The sequence below is a fragment of the Epinephelus fuscoguttatus genome, linkage group LG6 (assembly GCF_011397635.1).
Source record: "Epinephelus fuscoguttatus linkage group LG6, E.fuscoguttatus.final_Chr_v1".
Lineage (NCBI taxonomy): Eukaryota > Metazoa > Chordata > Actinopteri > Perciformes > Serranidae > Epinephelus > Epinephelus fuscoguttatus.
This window is the reverse complement of record NC_064757.1, coordinates 44,146,913-44,159,743: the sequence shown is the minus strand read 5'-3', so window position 1 is coordinate 44,159,743 and position 12,831 is coordinate 44,146,913. Positions and strand designations below refer to the sequence as shown.

At 39.4% G+C, this 12,831-nt stretch overlaps 2 protein-coding genes across 3 annotated transcripts in view; both read right to left on the bottom strand.

Annotated features, from left to right (window-relative positions):
* Positions 1–3,742, bottom strand: part of LOC125890818 (centrosomal protein of 120 kDa) — a 41,162-nt gene extending 37,420 nt beyond the window's left edge. Inside the window, exons 1-4 of one of the 2 annotated variants that reach the window (XM_049579632.1) lie at positions 3,530–3,742; positions 730–886; positions 472–586; positions 191–335 (exon numbers count right to left, since the gene is read on the bottom strand). In XM_049579632.1, the coding sequence (XP_049435589.1) occupies positions 191–335; positions 472–586; positions 730–886; positions 3,530–3,578 (466 nt within the window). In that variant the 5' untranslated portion in view covers positions 3,579–3,742. The remainder of the gene's footprint in view (positions 1–190; positions 336–471; positions 587–729; positions 887–3,529) is intronic. The other variant, XM_049579633.1, reaches the window with a different exon arrangement.
* A 2,359-nt stretch (positions 3,743–6,101) lies between these two features.
* Positions 6,102–12,831, bottom strand: part of znf608 (zinc finger protein 608) — an 89,949-nt gene continuing 83,219 nt past the window's right edge. Inside the window, exon 9 of the mRNA XM_049579628.1 lies at positions 6,102–11,142. Within this exon, the coding sequence (XP_049435585.1) occupies positions 11,123–11,142 (20 nt within the window). The 3' untranslated portion in view covers positions 6,102–11,122. The remainder of the gene's footprint in view (positions 11,143–12,831) is intronic.

The following is a 12,831-nucleotide window of genomic DNA, read 5'->3' as shown; positions in this document are numbered from 1 at the left end:
AACCACTGAACAGCTCAAAGTGTCATTTATTTACTTTCTTGTCCCTGTTTCAACCTTCACCTACATATCATGAAACTGCTGCATGTGTCAGCTGACACTTTTAATCACACATGTAACATATATGAGGTGAGAAATACACTGAACTGAGAGCAGCACAAACAGAACAAACAGAATCAATGAAGCAACTGACCTTGTCGGGGCGGGGCCTTCTTGGCTTTGAACCTATCAGGTGAGGGCTCGGACGGCTTGGTGTCGTTCTCCAGCGCCATGCTGAGGAGGAGGGCTGGTCTCTGTTTGGTGTATTTACTGCTCAGCAATGGATACCAGCGAGGCTCCTGACACACAGAGAACAAATCTCATCTTTACATCACTCATAAAATGCAAACCAGCTTTTTACTGGTCCCAGTACACAGGAACTGGATCTCAGTGCTGATCATAACACTTCACCCGGACAGAAGGAGAAGAGTTCACCTGTCTGACCTCTTGTACAGATCGGAGGTCGAGGATGATGTAGCCAACGCTCTCTTTCTTCTTGCTCACAGAGTCGACAGCAAAACACTGAAGCTTGATGGGAGTTCTCTGCAATCTGACAGAAGATGCATCAGTGTTAAAGATGGGTTTGGGAGATGGGAGACAAAGTCGGCTTCTTAACTGACCCACAGCTGTTCTCAGATCTCTCTGTAATTTTATTATTGTGAAGGTTCAAACACCCATGTAAGTTAGACAGACCTGTGTTGGTGCAGCGTCCTGCGGTCCAGCTCCCAGGCCAGCTCAGTGCTGAAGAGCGGCTGGTCTCTGTGCTCCACCGGGTCTGTGGCCAGCTGCTCGCCATCGAAGCTCGCCTGGACCACCAGACTGAGCCGGGGACTCTTCGGGAAGTGACGACCTGAGGAGGCATTTTCACTGTCAGTCTTAAGTTGGTAAATTACCACCAGTCATGAGGCAAACACAGAAAAGTTTGTTTGTCCAGCAGCCACTTTGGCACATAGCAAACCATCATTTTGACTCTGCTGGCTAAAGGTGGTCAGCCTGAGAGTGACTTTCTATTTGATCCGACAAATAAAACTGTAAGTAGATACAACTGCTGTCTTTATTCTTGTGTCTCTATCAGCCTCTTCAGAGGCCAACACACTGTTTGACAATAATACTGACTAAACAAAATTAACTGTAACAGCTGAATAAGTTTGGAAAATGATTTCACTTTAGTCAAGTTAAACTTAATTTGTAGAGCAGATTAAAAACAGCAGCAGATGGCCACAGTGCTGAACAAGCACAAAATACCATAACAGATAAATGCAGAAGCAAACAACTCTAACAACAAAATAAAACAACAGGAGAATTGGAGTGCACATTGCAGCACGACAGAAAATGAGGCACAACAGAAGATGAGGTCAATTAAGGCGTCTGGTTGAACTCAACTGTATGCCAACCAGAGGAGAAGCCACAGCAGCAACTTAAAGGTCAGTATTCTGGAGTTTGAAGATACAAGAGTGAGAACGTTTGAATTCATCCACTTTACAGTTATACAGCCTTGCAGATGAGGAAATCAACACATTTAAGCTTAATTGTGATATCACAATATTCACACTGTCTAATATCACAATACTGACGTCAGTGGTGGACAGTAACTCAGTATATTTACTCAAGTAGGGATGCATAATATTGGATATAAAAACCCATTTGGTCAATAACCGATGCTGATATCACTATATCCACATTTTATGGAAACATATGCAACTTTATTTCCCGAATCCTCTGATTAAATATACCTCATTTTTCAGTGTGCTTGTATCCTGGTTTATCTTGATTTTTATGTATTTTCATTTATGTAGGCCTACTTATGTTATACCATGTAGCTTATTTGTGTTTGTGTTGTGTAGCACTGTTATTTCACTGTCGGATTTATTGCATTTATAAAGAACGTTTCCTTTAAAAATTGAAGCCTTTTGTTTTCTAAGGGTGTTTTACTTTGTGGTGGTTGAGGAAATTTGCAAAGCAGTTGTAAAAGCTTGATTTTAAAGCCCTGACAAAGACCTGCAGTGGTTCGAAACATGGTGGTTGGTTATTTTAATGATTTAGCCACTACAGTAACGGCTTTCTAATACTTTATAATATAATATAATATAATACTCGTCTTTGTTTTCTATATTTTTGGAGTGCCTGGATCTCTATCCTGTGTATTATGTAGTTTCCCATTCACCATGAGCAACTGACACGAGGTTTTGATCTGTTTTTGATTATACAGAATGACCAGTCGTGTAGCCCTCTTTCTAAAATATATATATATATATATATATATATATATTTATACATACACATCAGTTTTTCATATCAACAGAAATCGTCATGTTGGCCGATTCCAATATTTCATTGAGTGGCTGTGGTCAGAGGTAGAACGGGTCGTCCACCAATCGGAAGATCAGCGGTTTAATCCCCGTCTCCTCCAGTCTGCATGTTGAAGTATCCTTGAAAACTGAGTAGCAGGTGGCACCTTGTATGGTAGCCTCGGCCACCAGTGTGTGAACGTGTGTGTGAATGGGTAAATGTGATTCGTAGTGTAAAAACCGCTTTGAGTGGTCGGATGGCTTAAAGGTGCTATACAAAAAATTTAGGTCTATTTCATTTTACAGCCAGTATCGGCCGATACTGATGACACGCCGTGTTATCATGTGCTCAAGTACTGTACTTAAGTTTTAATTTGAGGTACTTGTACTTTTCTTGAGTCTTTTCTCCTCATGTCACTTTCTACTTCTGCTCCACTACATTTATCTGACAGCTTTAATTACTATTTGACATAAATCGATTATCAGAAAAAGAATGTGAAACCATTTTGAAGTCATTCTTCATGCAGAAACATTTCATGGTTGCAGCTTCAGAAACGTCTCCTTTAAACAGTGTGAATGACTAATGTATTAATAATAATGTTGGAGTTGAACAAACATTTCGAAGGTGTCACTTTGGGCTCTGGCTCATTGTGACGCACATTTCTCACAATATGTACAAACCCAACAATCGATTAATGGAGAAGATAATCAACAGATGAATCAATAATGAAACTAATTAATAGTTTAATGAGCTCCACCTTAACCAACAACAGTACAATCCTGCTTTTACATTAAAGCATGAGTCAGAATCATCTAATGAGATCATTTATAACAGTTTAACAGTCACAGAGGACAATTTGATACTTTTAATACTTTAACTACATCTTAATTATTATACTTACATACTTTTAGTAAAGCAACATTTTCAGTGCAGGTCTTTTACCTGTAATAGATTACTTTCACAGTGTGGTATTAGTACTTTTACTGCAGCACAGGATCAGAAAACTTCCTCCGCCGCTGATCCAGTTAGTGCCTCCTCAGGGTGGATTTAACTGCTAAAGCTAACTAGCATGACCAACAGCAACAGGCTGCGTTTAGTCAGCAGGTGAAGACGATACTAATGACACTCGTGTAACTTATTTAATTATTAAAGACATCTTGTGTCACTTAATGTTTACTGTGTAATACTTTAGATGCGAACTTACCTTCCAGGATGGACACAACGATGAGAAGTTGGTCTGTCTTCGACGACATGTTGACATTTGTACAACTTTAACTTATTAAACTGTTGATTTAAATCAATCTTTGAACCTTTAGTTTAACTCAGAAACTCATCTGTGGACACCACATTAGAACAGGGCAGAGATTTAGTTTCCTAGGACGCCGTCTGTCCGTTACAGGCTGCTTTGTTGTCAAGCTTTGGCGCCACCCATTTTGGTTTTCGAAGCGGAAGTGATGACGGAGACGGTTATGAGCTCAGCGCCCTCTGATGGTGGGAGGTGGAACTGCAGGGCGCTGCATTACAGGTCTATGGACACTACCCAAAGAAATACAACGATGGAATTCTGTTTCGGTCAGGTCAGGTAACATGGGACACTTTTTGGTAGATTACCAAAAATAAACGGCCTAAAACTCTTAATACTACCTCGAGTATTACTCTTGAAATTTGTCAGGGACTGTTCATTATTTATGAGGGGGACAGGTGGTGCAAAAAGCAGGAGCCATGTCAGTATTGGGGACAGTCTTATGTTTTTTTTTTTCTTACTTAGGGAAGGGGCATTTATATTTAAATAGCTGTATTTATTTTAACGCGTACTGTAGTCACATCTGTGAACATCCAGGAGCATCTGATCAGCCGACCTCAAAGCTCTAACTGGAGTATGAAGATTAAAGAGTTCTGCGAGATAAGGTGCCGCCAGACCTTAAAAACAACCAAGCAAATCTTAAAATCAATCCTAAAACGGACCAGAACAAAGTGGAGGGAAGCCAATACTGGCATTATGTGATCTCATTTTCTTTTTCTAGTTACAAGACAAGCGGCTACATTTTGTGCTAACTGCAATCACCAAAGTGACAACTGATGTACACCCATATACAAAGAATTACAACAGTCTAGCCAAGAGGTATTAAAAGAACAAATAACTCTTTCGAGATATTTTGGGGGTGGGAATAGGCCTTTACCTTGGATAAAAGTGTTGACTGGAAAAATTAGTTTTTAGAGAACAGAAAATATGCTGGAAGGCATGTTTTCTTTAAAAGCCACCAAAATGACAGCATTTATCATGTCCAGAAACTGTAAAAACAGAAACTATCGTCAAATTTTCCAATATTCAACAGTCCATAGACACATCATGTGCGACAAGCACTATATAATATAACTTAAAATACTGATATTTCATAAAAATCACCTTATTCTACATCTCATGGACTTAATTTACCTACTGCATTTATAATTTACTTTATTAATTACTGTACAATAGTGACTTAATGACAATTGTTTTTTTCCCGTGCAATACTTTGTGCAATTATTCAGCTGTGCAGTATTCTTCAGTATATAACTTTATTCTCATCAACACCTCTTGAATGTATATTCAACATATATTTATTCATTCATAACATACAATGCACATAACTGTACATATTTCTTGTTTTCTTGTTATGTCTTATTCTTATATACATACATACATACATACATACATACATACATATATATTTAAATATATATACACATGTATATACTGTAGTTACATTTTTTTAACGGTTACAGTCTCAGCACCGTTAATATATATTTTATTTTTAATATCTTAAGTACTAGTGTTAATCACTGTAGCATAATGGACATTTTATTTTTGATGCACATTTTTATTTCTATTTTACTGCTTTATATTGAAAACCTTCTGTTTTATACTCTTATTCTTAGGTCTTACACTTCTCTATTGTTTATATCAGAGCGACTGTAAGAAATCACAGTTTTCCTTTGGGGATCGATAAAGTATTTCTCATTCTGATTTAAGATTTGGCCAAACATAAGTTGTTTGCATGAACTAACCAGCACGACAAGAGTGAAAAACTGAGGCTTTATTCAACTCCAGGATTTCATCTTGAGGTTTTAACCTAAACATCAAAGGATAAGTTTTAAAAATCTAATTACTAATTTACGGTGGAGGGAGGGTCATGCATGTTCCACCAGCCACTCAGGGAGGATCAAGGAAGAATATCTGTAGCTTTGGCGAAGGTCATAACAAAAAATAAATCAATAAACTTTACATCTGAGAAGTCTCTATAAAGTTTTGAATGCAGGACTTTTACTTGTAATGGAGTATCGTTACAGTGTGGTGTGACTGCAAACTTTTCCACCACTGGTGCTCATTAAACATTGAGTTATCATACCAAACAGGAAATTAATTAATTTAATTAATTCAAAATAAGTTTGAGTGATAATAGTAATAATAGCAATCTACTTATTCTAAACTCCTGTGCATTCATTAAACTTGTTAAATCATTTTATAGTCATGAGTAATCCAACACTTATTTAAAAATATAACACTTTTTTAATTCAAAGCAGATAGCCTGCTGTAATTTACTGTATAAATGATTAATTTTGTTGTATCACAATTTCTCTCCAACAAAATGAAATACTGACTTTGTTATACACCTTAACTCCTTAATGTGATCCAATTTGAATTTTGTGGTGATTGTACATGAAACTTTTATCTGTAAAGAGAAACCCACACAGACAAAAAGAATATATAAACATCCTTTAATCATGATTGCCAAACATATGAATTAAGGCATATACAGTATAAAAAAGCAACAGCAGGTTCCATGTTTATACGATTTCAGTGTGTTATTAACTGGATACACCGGGTGGATGAACTGAACATATACCAAGCAGCCTTTATAAGACAACACTGTGTCTCCCAAAAGATGACAGCATTTTGTAAACAGAGTTCATAGCACTATATTCAAGTAATAGAATGATCACTGATACTATGCAGGTAAGGTGTTGTGTGAGGGAGGCAGAGCCGCTGATAGACCAGGTCCCAGTTTACTTAACTTGTGCTCACACAGTGTGAGCGTGGTGTTATGCTGCATTGAGTTAAGGTAGCAGGATGGGAAGAACGGGTAAATGTGGTTTCCTCTAATGCCAGCCATGTCGTCACAATGATACAAATTGCAGTTTGTTTTTAACTGGAGTCCTTTACATTAGCTGATCCTGTTGCATTTGTGTTTACATTGAATTATATTTGAATGTTTGCAGCTAATTTGACACAGCTTTGTTGATACTTTAGCTACAGAGGGGATATGAGAGAAGAAAAAACTATAATGAGGTTGCAGTTATAAGATGATGCTTGAAAGAAAAGCCTCACTCATTGAACACATGGCTTTACCTGTGTAAAATAGCACCTTGCCTCTTCTTCTTCTCTCTGATTATCAGCAGAGGCAGTTTTAATATCAGTGAAGGTGGCCGGCCTCTAGTTTAAAACAGAGGAAGGTCGCCATCTCCATTTTGGATCCACTGTGGCCCGATATTAACAAATCTCACATCAAACCTGTCAACTCTTAGCAGTACCTCCAGGATTTTGCGGCCTGATTTCACAGCAGCTATTCTAAAAAATTGCGACGCATTGTGTGATATTTTTAGGCAAAAGAAGTTGTGATGCTGTCTTAGATTAACAGATTATAATTATGAGCATTCAGCGTTTCTCACAGAATTAAAATCTGTGCATGATGCTGTTCAACGCAGCGCTGAGGGACAGTCTCTGTGAGCTGCTCTCCTCCTGCTATCTCTGCTTGCTTAGCACGAGCCGTGATTAGATATGAGCTAAACTGTGATGGTATGCCGAGGTAAAATGATTAGTTCAAAAATACTGCAATTATGGCTCCCAACAGAAAGTATTAGGAGCAGAAGTGCAGATATAATTTCAGCTGGCAGCCCAGTCACCACAAGAAAATGTTGGCATGGTGCGTCTCTGCAAACCATGTCGGCGTTTCTACAGTGATAAATATAAGCTGTCTTTGTGATCAGGAGGTGGAGGGGACGGTGGATGTACTGACACCTAGGTGAGATGTCTGCCAAGCTGCAGACCACTGTTTGAGACCAAGAAACAAAAGTGGTTGTTTTTCTTAATCAAAAAATTGCTGCATTTCCATTAAAACAAGGTATCTTGAGCCCAAACGTGATCTTTCCCTAAACATGACCAAGTGTTTTTCATGCCTAACCACACTGCTGTTGTTTAATCATAAAGTTTTAACAAATTGTAATGTACAAATCTAACATATCTGTGGTTTGCAGAAACATACAGTACCAACATTTGTTGGGGGGTTGCAGCTGGATGCTACAAGTAACTATGCCAACGTCAGATAGAGGAGCTTTGTTGTTGCAGCAGGAGAAAACAACTGAATCGGAAAGAATTCCACCACGGTCCAATCACAGGTAGCCAGAATGATCTGGCTCAACACTGGTCTGAACGTCACAGACCTGGTCAATGGATCCAGAAACAGTCTTGAGATGTGGCGGCAGTTTTGGCACCAATAATCAAACCTTCTGTCTATCAGAGGCTCTGCAGTGAGCTAGTCAGCTTGTAGAGGAGCATGGGAGCAGGGGCGGAGCAAAGGATTGTGGGACTCCTGACAGAATGAGCAAACATTACAGCGAAGAAGTCGGCATTTTACTTAAAGGACAAGTTCAGTGTTTTCTATCGCTCTACTGTGGATGACTGATACTTTCTACTGTTCTGTTGTCTGAGTTTTTGGAGCTGTTGCTCTCTACTCAAAACTGAATTCAGCATGTTCTCAAACTGCTGTTGATGCAAGCAAATGTCTTTTTACACAACTTCATAAAAACAAGACATTAATGTTTAAATTGATTTTTCGTTTACTGATAAAAGCTTATTTTTGGTCATGAACTCACTTTTTGACGTCAGCAAACAAACCAAATTCCATTTAGTTTTGAGTACAGAGCCAGCTGTAGAGGTAATAGTAAAGATATGAATGTAGAATATAAGCAAAAACTCATGTTAATACCAAAAATGTCCTTCAGCAGTGCCGCAACTTAAAGTATAACTGGCACTCTTATTCATTCTCCTAGCCGCAGGTTGTACCTTTGATTAAAGCATCATATTTACATCACAGATGTCGGCTGATGATTGTTGATTATATTCAAGTCAAATAATAAAAATGTTTTAGTGAAAACTCATCAAGCCATTCATCAATTTTAAGCTCTTTTTAAGTTGAGATTGAAAGTGGATCCTCTGATTGGGCCTCATGGTCCAACTACAAAGTCGTGGCATTATGTGATTGAAAGTTCCAGAGCTACTAAATGGACCCTATAGTGAGATTGTTTTGCTAAATGAAAACAAAGTTCTCTGACATTAACCAAGTAGCTTTTAGCAGCACAGACTGTAAAAGAAGCAGACGCAGCCTTCAACTCATTCTCACCCCCAACTTGTCAAATACCAACGCTAGGTCTGTGGCCCTACACTATGACACTCTAGGCACCCTCTCAGCGTCAGTTTTGGACGCTCATTGCGTCACATGTATTCTGTCTTTTCAAAATGAACTTTGTTTTCACAGGAAATATTCAGTTTATGTTTGTTACATGCAAACAGTCTCTTTCAAAATAAGCTTACGATGCTAGTAAAAAGACTCAGTTTTCAGATTTACTTCCTTTAGGTTTAGGTAGTGCAAAAAATGTGGGTGGGTATGAAAACATGGATGCTTCACACACAGATCTGTATAATGAGCACAGTTTCAAGATCAGTGTCACCAATTCAGTATCTGACCAAATGTCTCCCCTTCTGTTCCTGAGATATGACGCTGAGTAATGGCCAGAAAAGTGTTTTATGCAGAACATTATGATGTCACAGTGAAGTTGACCTTTGACCACCGAAATCCAATCAGTTTATTGTGGAGTCCAAGTGGACATTTGAGCCAAATTTAAAGAAATTCCCTTGACGTGTTCTTGAGATACCATGTTCACAAGGATGGCACAGACAGACACGGTCATGGCCGGCGCAGAGGCTTAAAAAAAACCATCACTGTTTGGTTTAAAATAAGTACGTTTGTTATTAACGTAATGTCACATCACGTGACATATGTCACTAGCATAGTATGCTACAAATACTAGCACACTACATTGTTAATAAACTAACACGATTGACTTTTGGTTTCACGTGGGACATGAACAGCAGTCTCTTGGACGAAAGTCCAGAGCTTGTTAGACCCGTTTCTGTCCCACCTCTTCTAAGTAGACTGTGGCAGTTGCTCAGAGTGTCAAAAAAAGCTGAAACCTGGTGCGTCTCACACCGATACTAAAAGGATGCATCAGTGCATCTGTATCTGAAGACAAGGGCCACTGACCAAGCGTTGGTATCGGATGAATTGGGACTGAGACCAGGTTGTACCCATCTCGAATCTGGCATTTTGGCCGTGCAATCTTGTCGCCAGAGGCGACCAATAACTAGATGAGAGGGTGGAACTGCAGAGGCTACGCATTGCACCTCTATCTTGTTTGACAGGTCCCCGTGGTAGTGAACCATCAACCACAGGGTAGCCATGCCCTTCAGCATCATTTAAATGGTTCTGTATCATTTTAAATGGGACCATAATTTACAAAATGAACATCGTGTTTTATTGAAGACTTGAGACCTTAAACTAATTAGGAAAATGTTCACTGAGAGCAAATGAGCAGTCGAGTCATTTTCTCATTAACTTCTATACAGTCGGACTTCTTTTTGAAACCAGTAGAGTCGCCCCCTGCTGGCCATTAGAAAGACTGCAGGTTTAAGGCACTTCTGAGTTGGCTTCACTTTTCTACGGAGGCTACGTCCAATTCTTTTCCACAATCTGTGGCTTAAAACCAACCAAACCTTAACCACAGCTGTGTCAGGTGTGGAGATGGTCACATGAATCAACAGTTAACTGAGAGAAAACTGATTCCATGAGGCTCAAACTGGGACTAACAGTCACTAAATGACTCACTTGAGCTGCACTCAGCTAATAAAGAAACTGTGGCTCTGTTCCTGCTGGTTGTCCCCGCTCCGCCCGCTGCTCCCCTGCATCGCTGATGGAGATCAACATAGAGTACGATAAAGCATGTTAGTGCTCTGCCATGAATCTGTACAGAATATATACACCACTGGGTTCCTACATGGCACTGGGCAGGTCGATGTGAAGGTTTACTCTCACATAAAGACAATACAATCAACATGGTTACGCTCAAGTACAGGTTAGTAATACAAATGTAGCGTCAGCACTATGGAGGGAGGAGGACCACTTCAATAATCAGAATGAGAATAATAAGGATAGTAATAGACTTTTTAGCTTCCTAATGCTGTTTCCCAATAGGAGTTTTTAAAATAAAAAACCATCAACACTATTGGGATAATGTAAGTCATCTTCAGTACATTCAGTCATATCATCATCATCATAATACACTACAATAAATGTGCATTTTATAAAGTTGAACGCCTCAGCTGCAGCCGGGCTGATGCACGGCGCTCTGGGATGTTGAGTTTCGTACGCGCCGCTTGCTTTTGTCAAAATCCTGCAAAACTGAAAGCTTCAAAAGTCAGCGATCTGGATCTGTACAGAGGTCCTGATCCTGCTTCCCGTCCCTCCGTCTGTTCCTCGATGACGTGTTATAAAACAGGTGGTTTCATTAGTAAGAAATGAAAGAGGTTTTTTTTTTTTTAATTTAAGTTCTCTGCCTCTCAGCGAGGCGAAGCTTATTAAACACCATGGAATTGATGTCTGATAAATCTGCCGTTCCTCATGTGAGACGTGGTCACATGGTCCTACTTCTTCCCTTCGCTCTCTGTGGAGACAAAGAGACAAAACATTCAGTCACATATTAGCTCAGAAACTACAGTAAAGACTTCAGGTGTGTTCAGTCTGTAAGTGGTGAGACTGCTGAATAAATCAATCAAAAGACAGAACAAACAATGGTTTCACTGCAGCAGACAAACTGAAGCAAAGAAACATAAAGCAAAAACTTCAGTTTGACCTTTGAAGCAGAGGAATTTGGGAAAGTTTACAAGATTTATAGAAAATAGATGATGTAAATTTTTACAAAATGCTAAAGGCAACAGATTGTTTACTGTGATGGACTACTGCATCGAGTCACACGTCTCTGCAAACTGATTTGAATAGTTCTCTGTCATGAACAAAACCTTTGGTTGCCTGGATTACTGCCTCATGGTTGCACGCCTCTGTGCACCAGTCAAGTTGCAGTTACAGTTCACACCCATGTCTGTGTAAACATATATGCTTCACACACATCTCCCCCACAGGACAGAAGATGTATACAGTCAGCACAGTTTCAAGATTAGAGTCACCAGTTCAGTATCTGACCAAATGTCTCTCCTTCTGTTCCTGAGATATGACGCTGAGTGATGGCCAGAGAAGTGTTTAATGCAGAACATTATGATGTCACAGTGAAGCTGACCTTTGACCTTTTGGATATAAACTGTCATCACTTCCTCATTGTATCCTGTTAGACATTTGTGTGAGGTTTTATCATACTAAGCAAATAAATTCTTGAGTTATGGCCAAAACAAGTTTTGTGAGGTCGGAGTGACCTTTGACCTTTGACCACCAAATCAAAGTGAACTAAAATTGAAACAAATCCCTTCAGGCGTTTTTTAGATATCGTGTTCATAGTTTTCTGCTCACAGGAAACAGATTCCACTGATTATTTGCACTAGTCGGTCAGACTCATGAGAAACAGATGCCTGGCTGCCTCTTTGTAGCTGTGTTAGTTTTATTTTTACCAGTTATTTAGACAGTTATCATTTAACACTTTTAAGGGCACCACAGTAGTGCAGTGGTTAGCACTGATGCCTCACAGCACCACCCCTGAGTTTGAATCCCAAGGTGGGGGAGCCCTTCTGTGCGAAATTCTGCATGTTCTCCCCGTGTCAGCGTGGGTTTCCTCCAGGTGCTCCAGCTTCCTCCCACAGTCCAAAGACATGCAGCTTAATTGGTGACTCTAAATTGTCCGTAGGTGTGAATGTGAGTGTGAATGGTTGTCTGTCTCTATGTGTCAGCCCTGTGATAGTCTGGTGACCTGTCCAGGGTGAACCCTGCCTCTCACCCAGTGTCAGCTGGGATAGGCTCCAGCCCCCCGTGACCCCTAACACGTTACGCAGTTACAGAAAAAAAAAAAAAGAATGAATATTCTACCTTTAAACTCCTTGTCACAACATATTTTGATGGTTTAATTATAACGTTAACAAGACACCAAAGAAAAAGTTCCTCCACTGTGAGAGCAGATATATTTTTTAAGTATTTTTACATTTTCATGTTTCGTATCTTTTTTCATTTTATACCATTGCTCTTTCTATACTGTATCTTACTATATAATGACATGTGTGTGTGTCTGTTCCACGTTTTTCTCCTCACTGACTTGGTCAATCCATGTGAAATTTGGCACAGTGGTAGAGGGTCATGGGAGGATGCCAATGAAGCAATATTACATCAATTGGCCAAAGGGGGGCGCTATAGC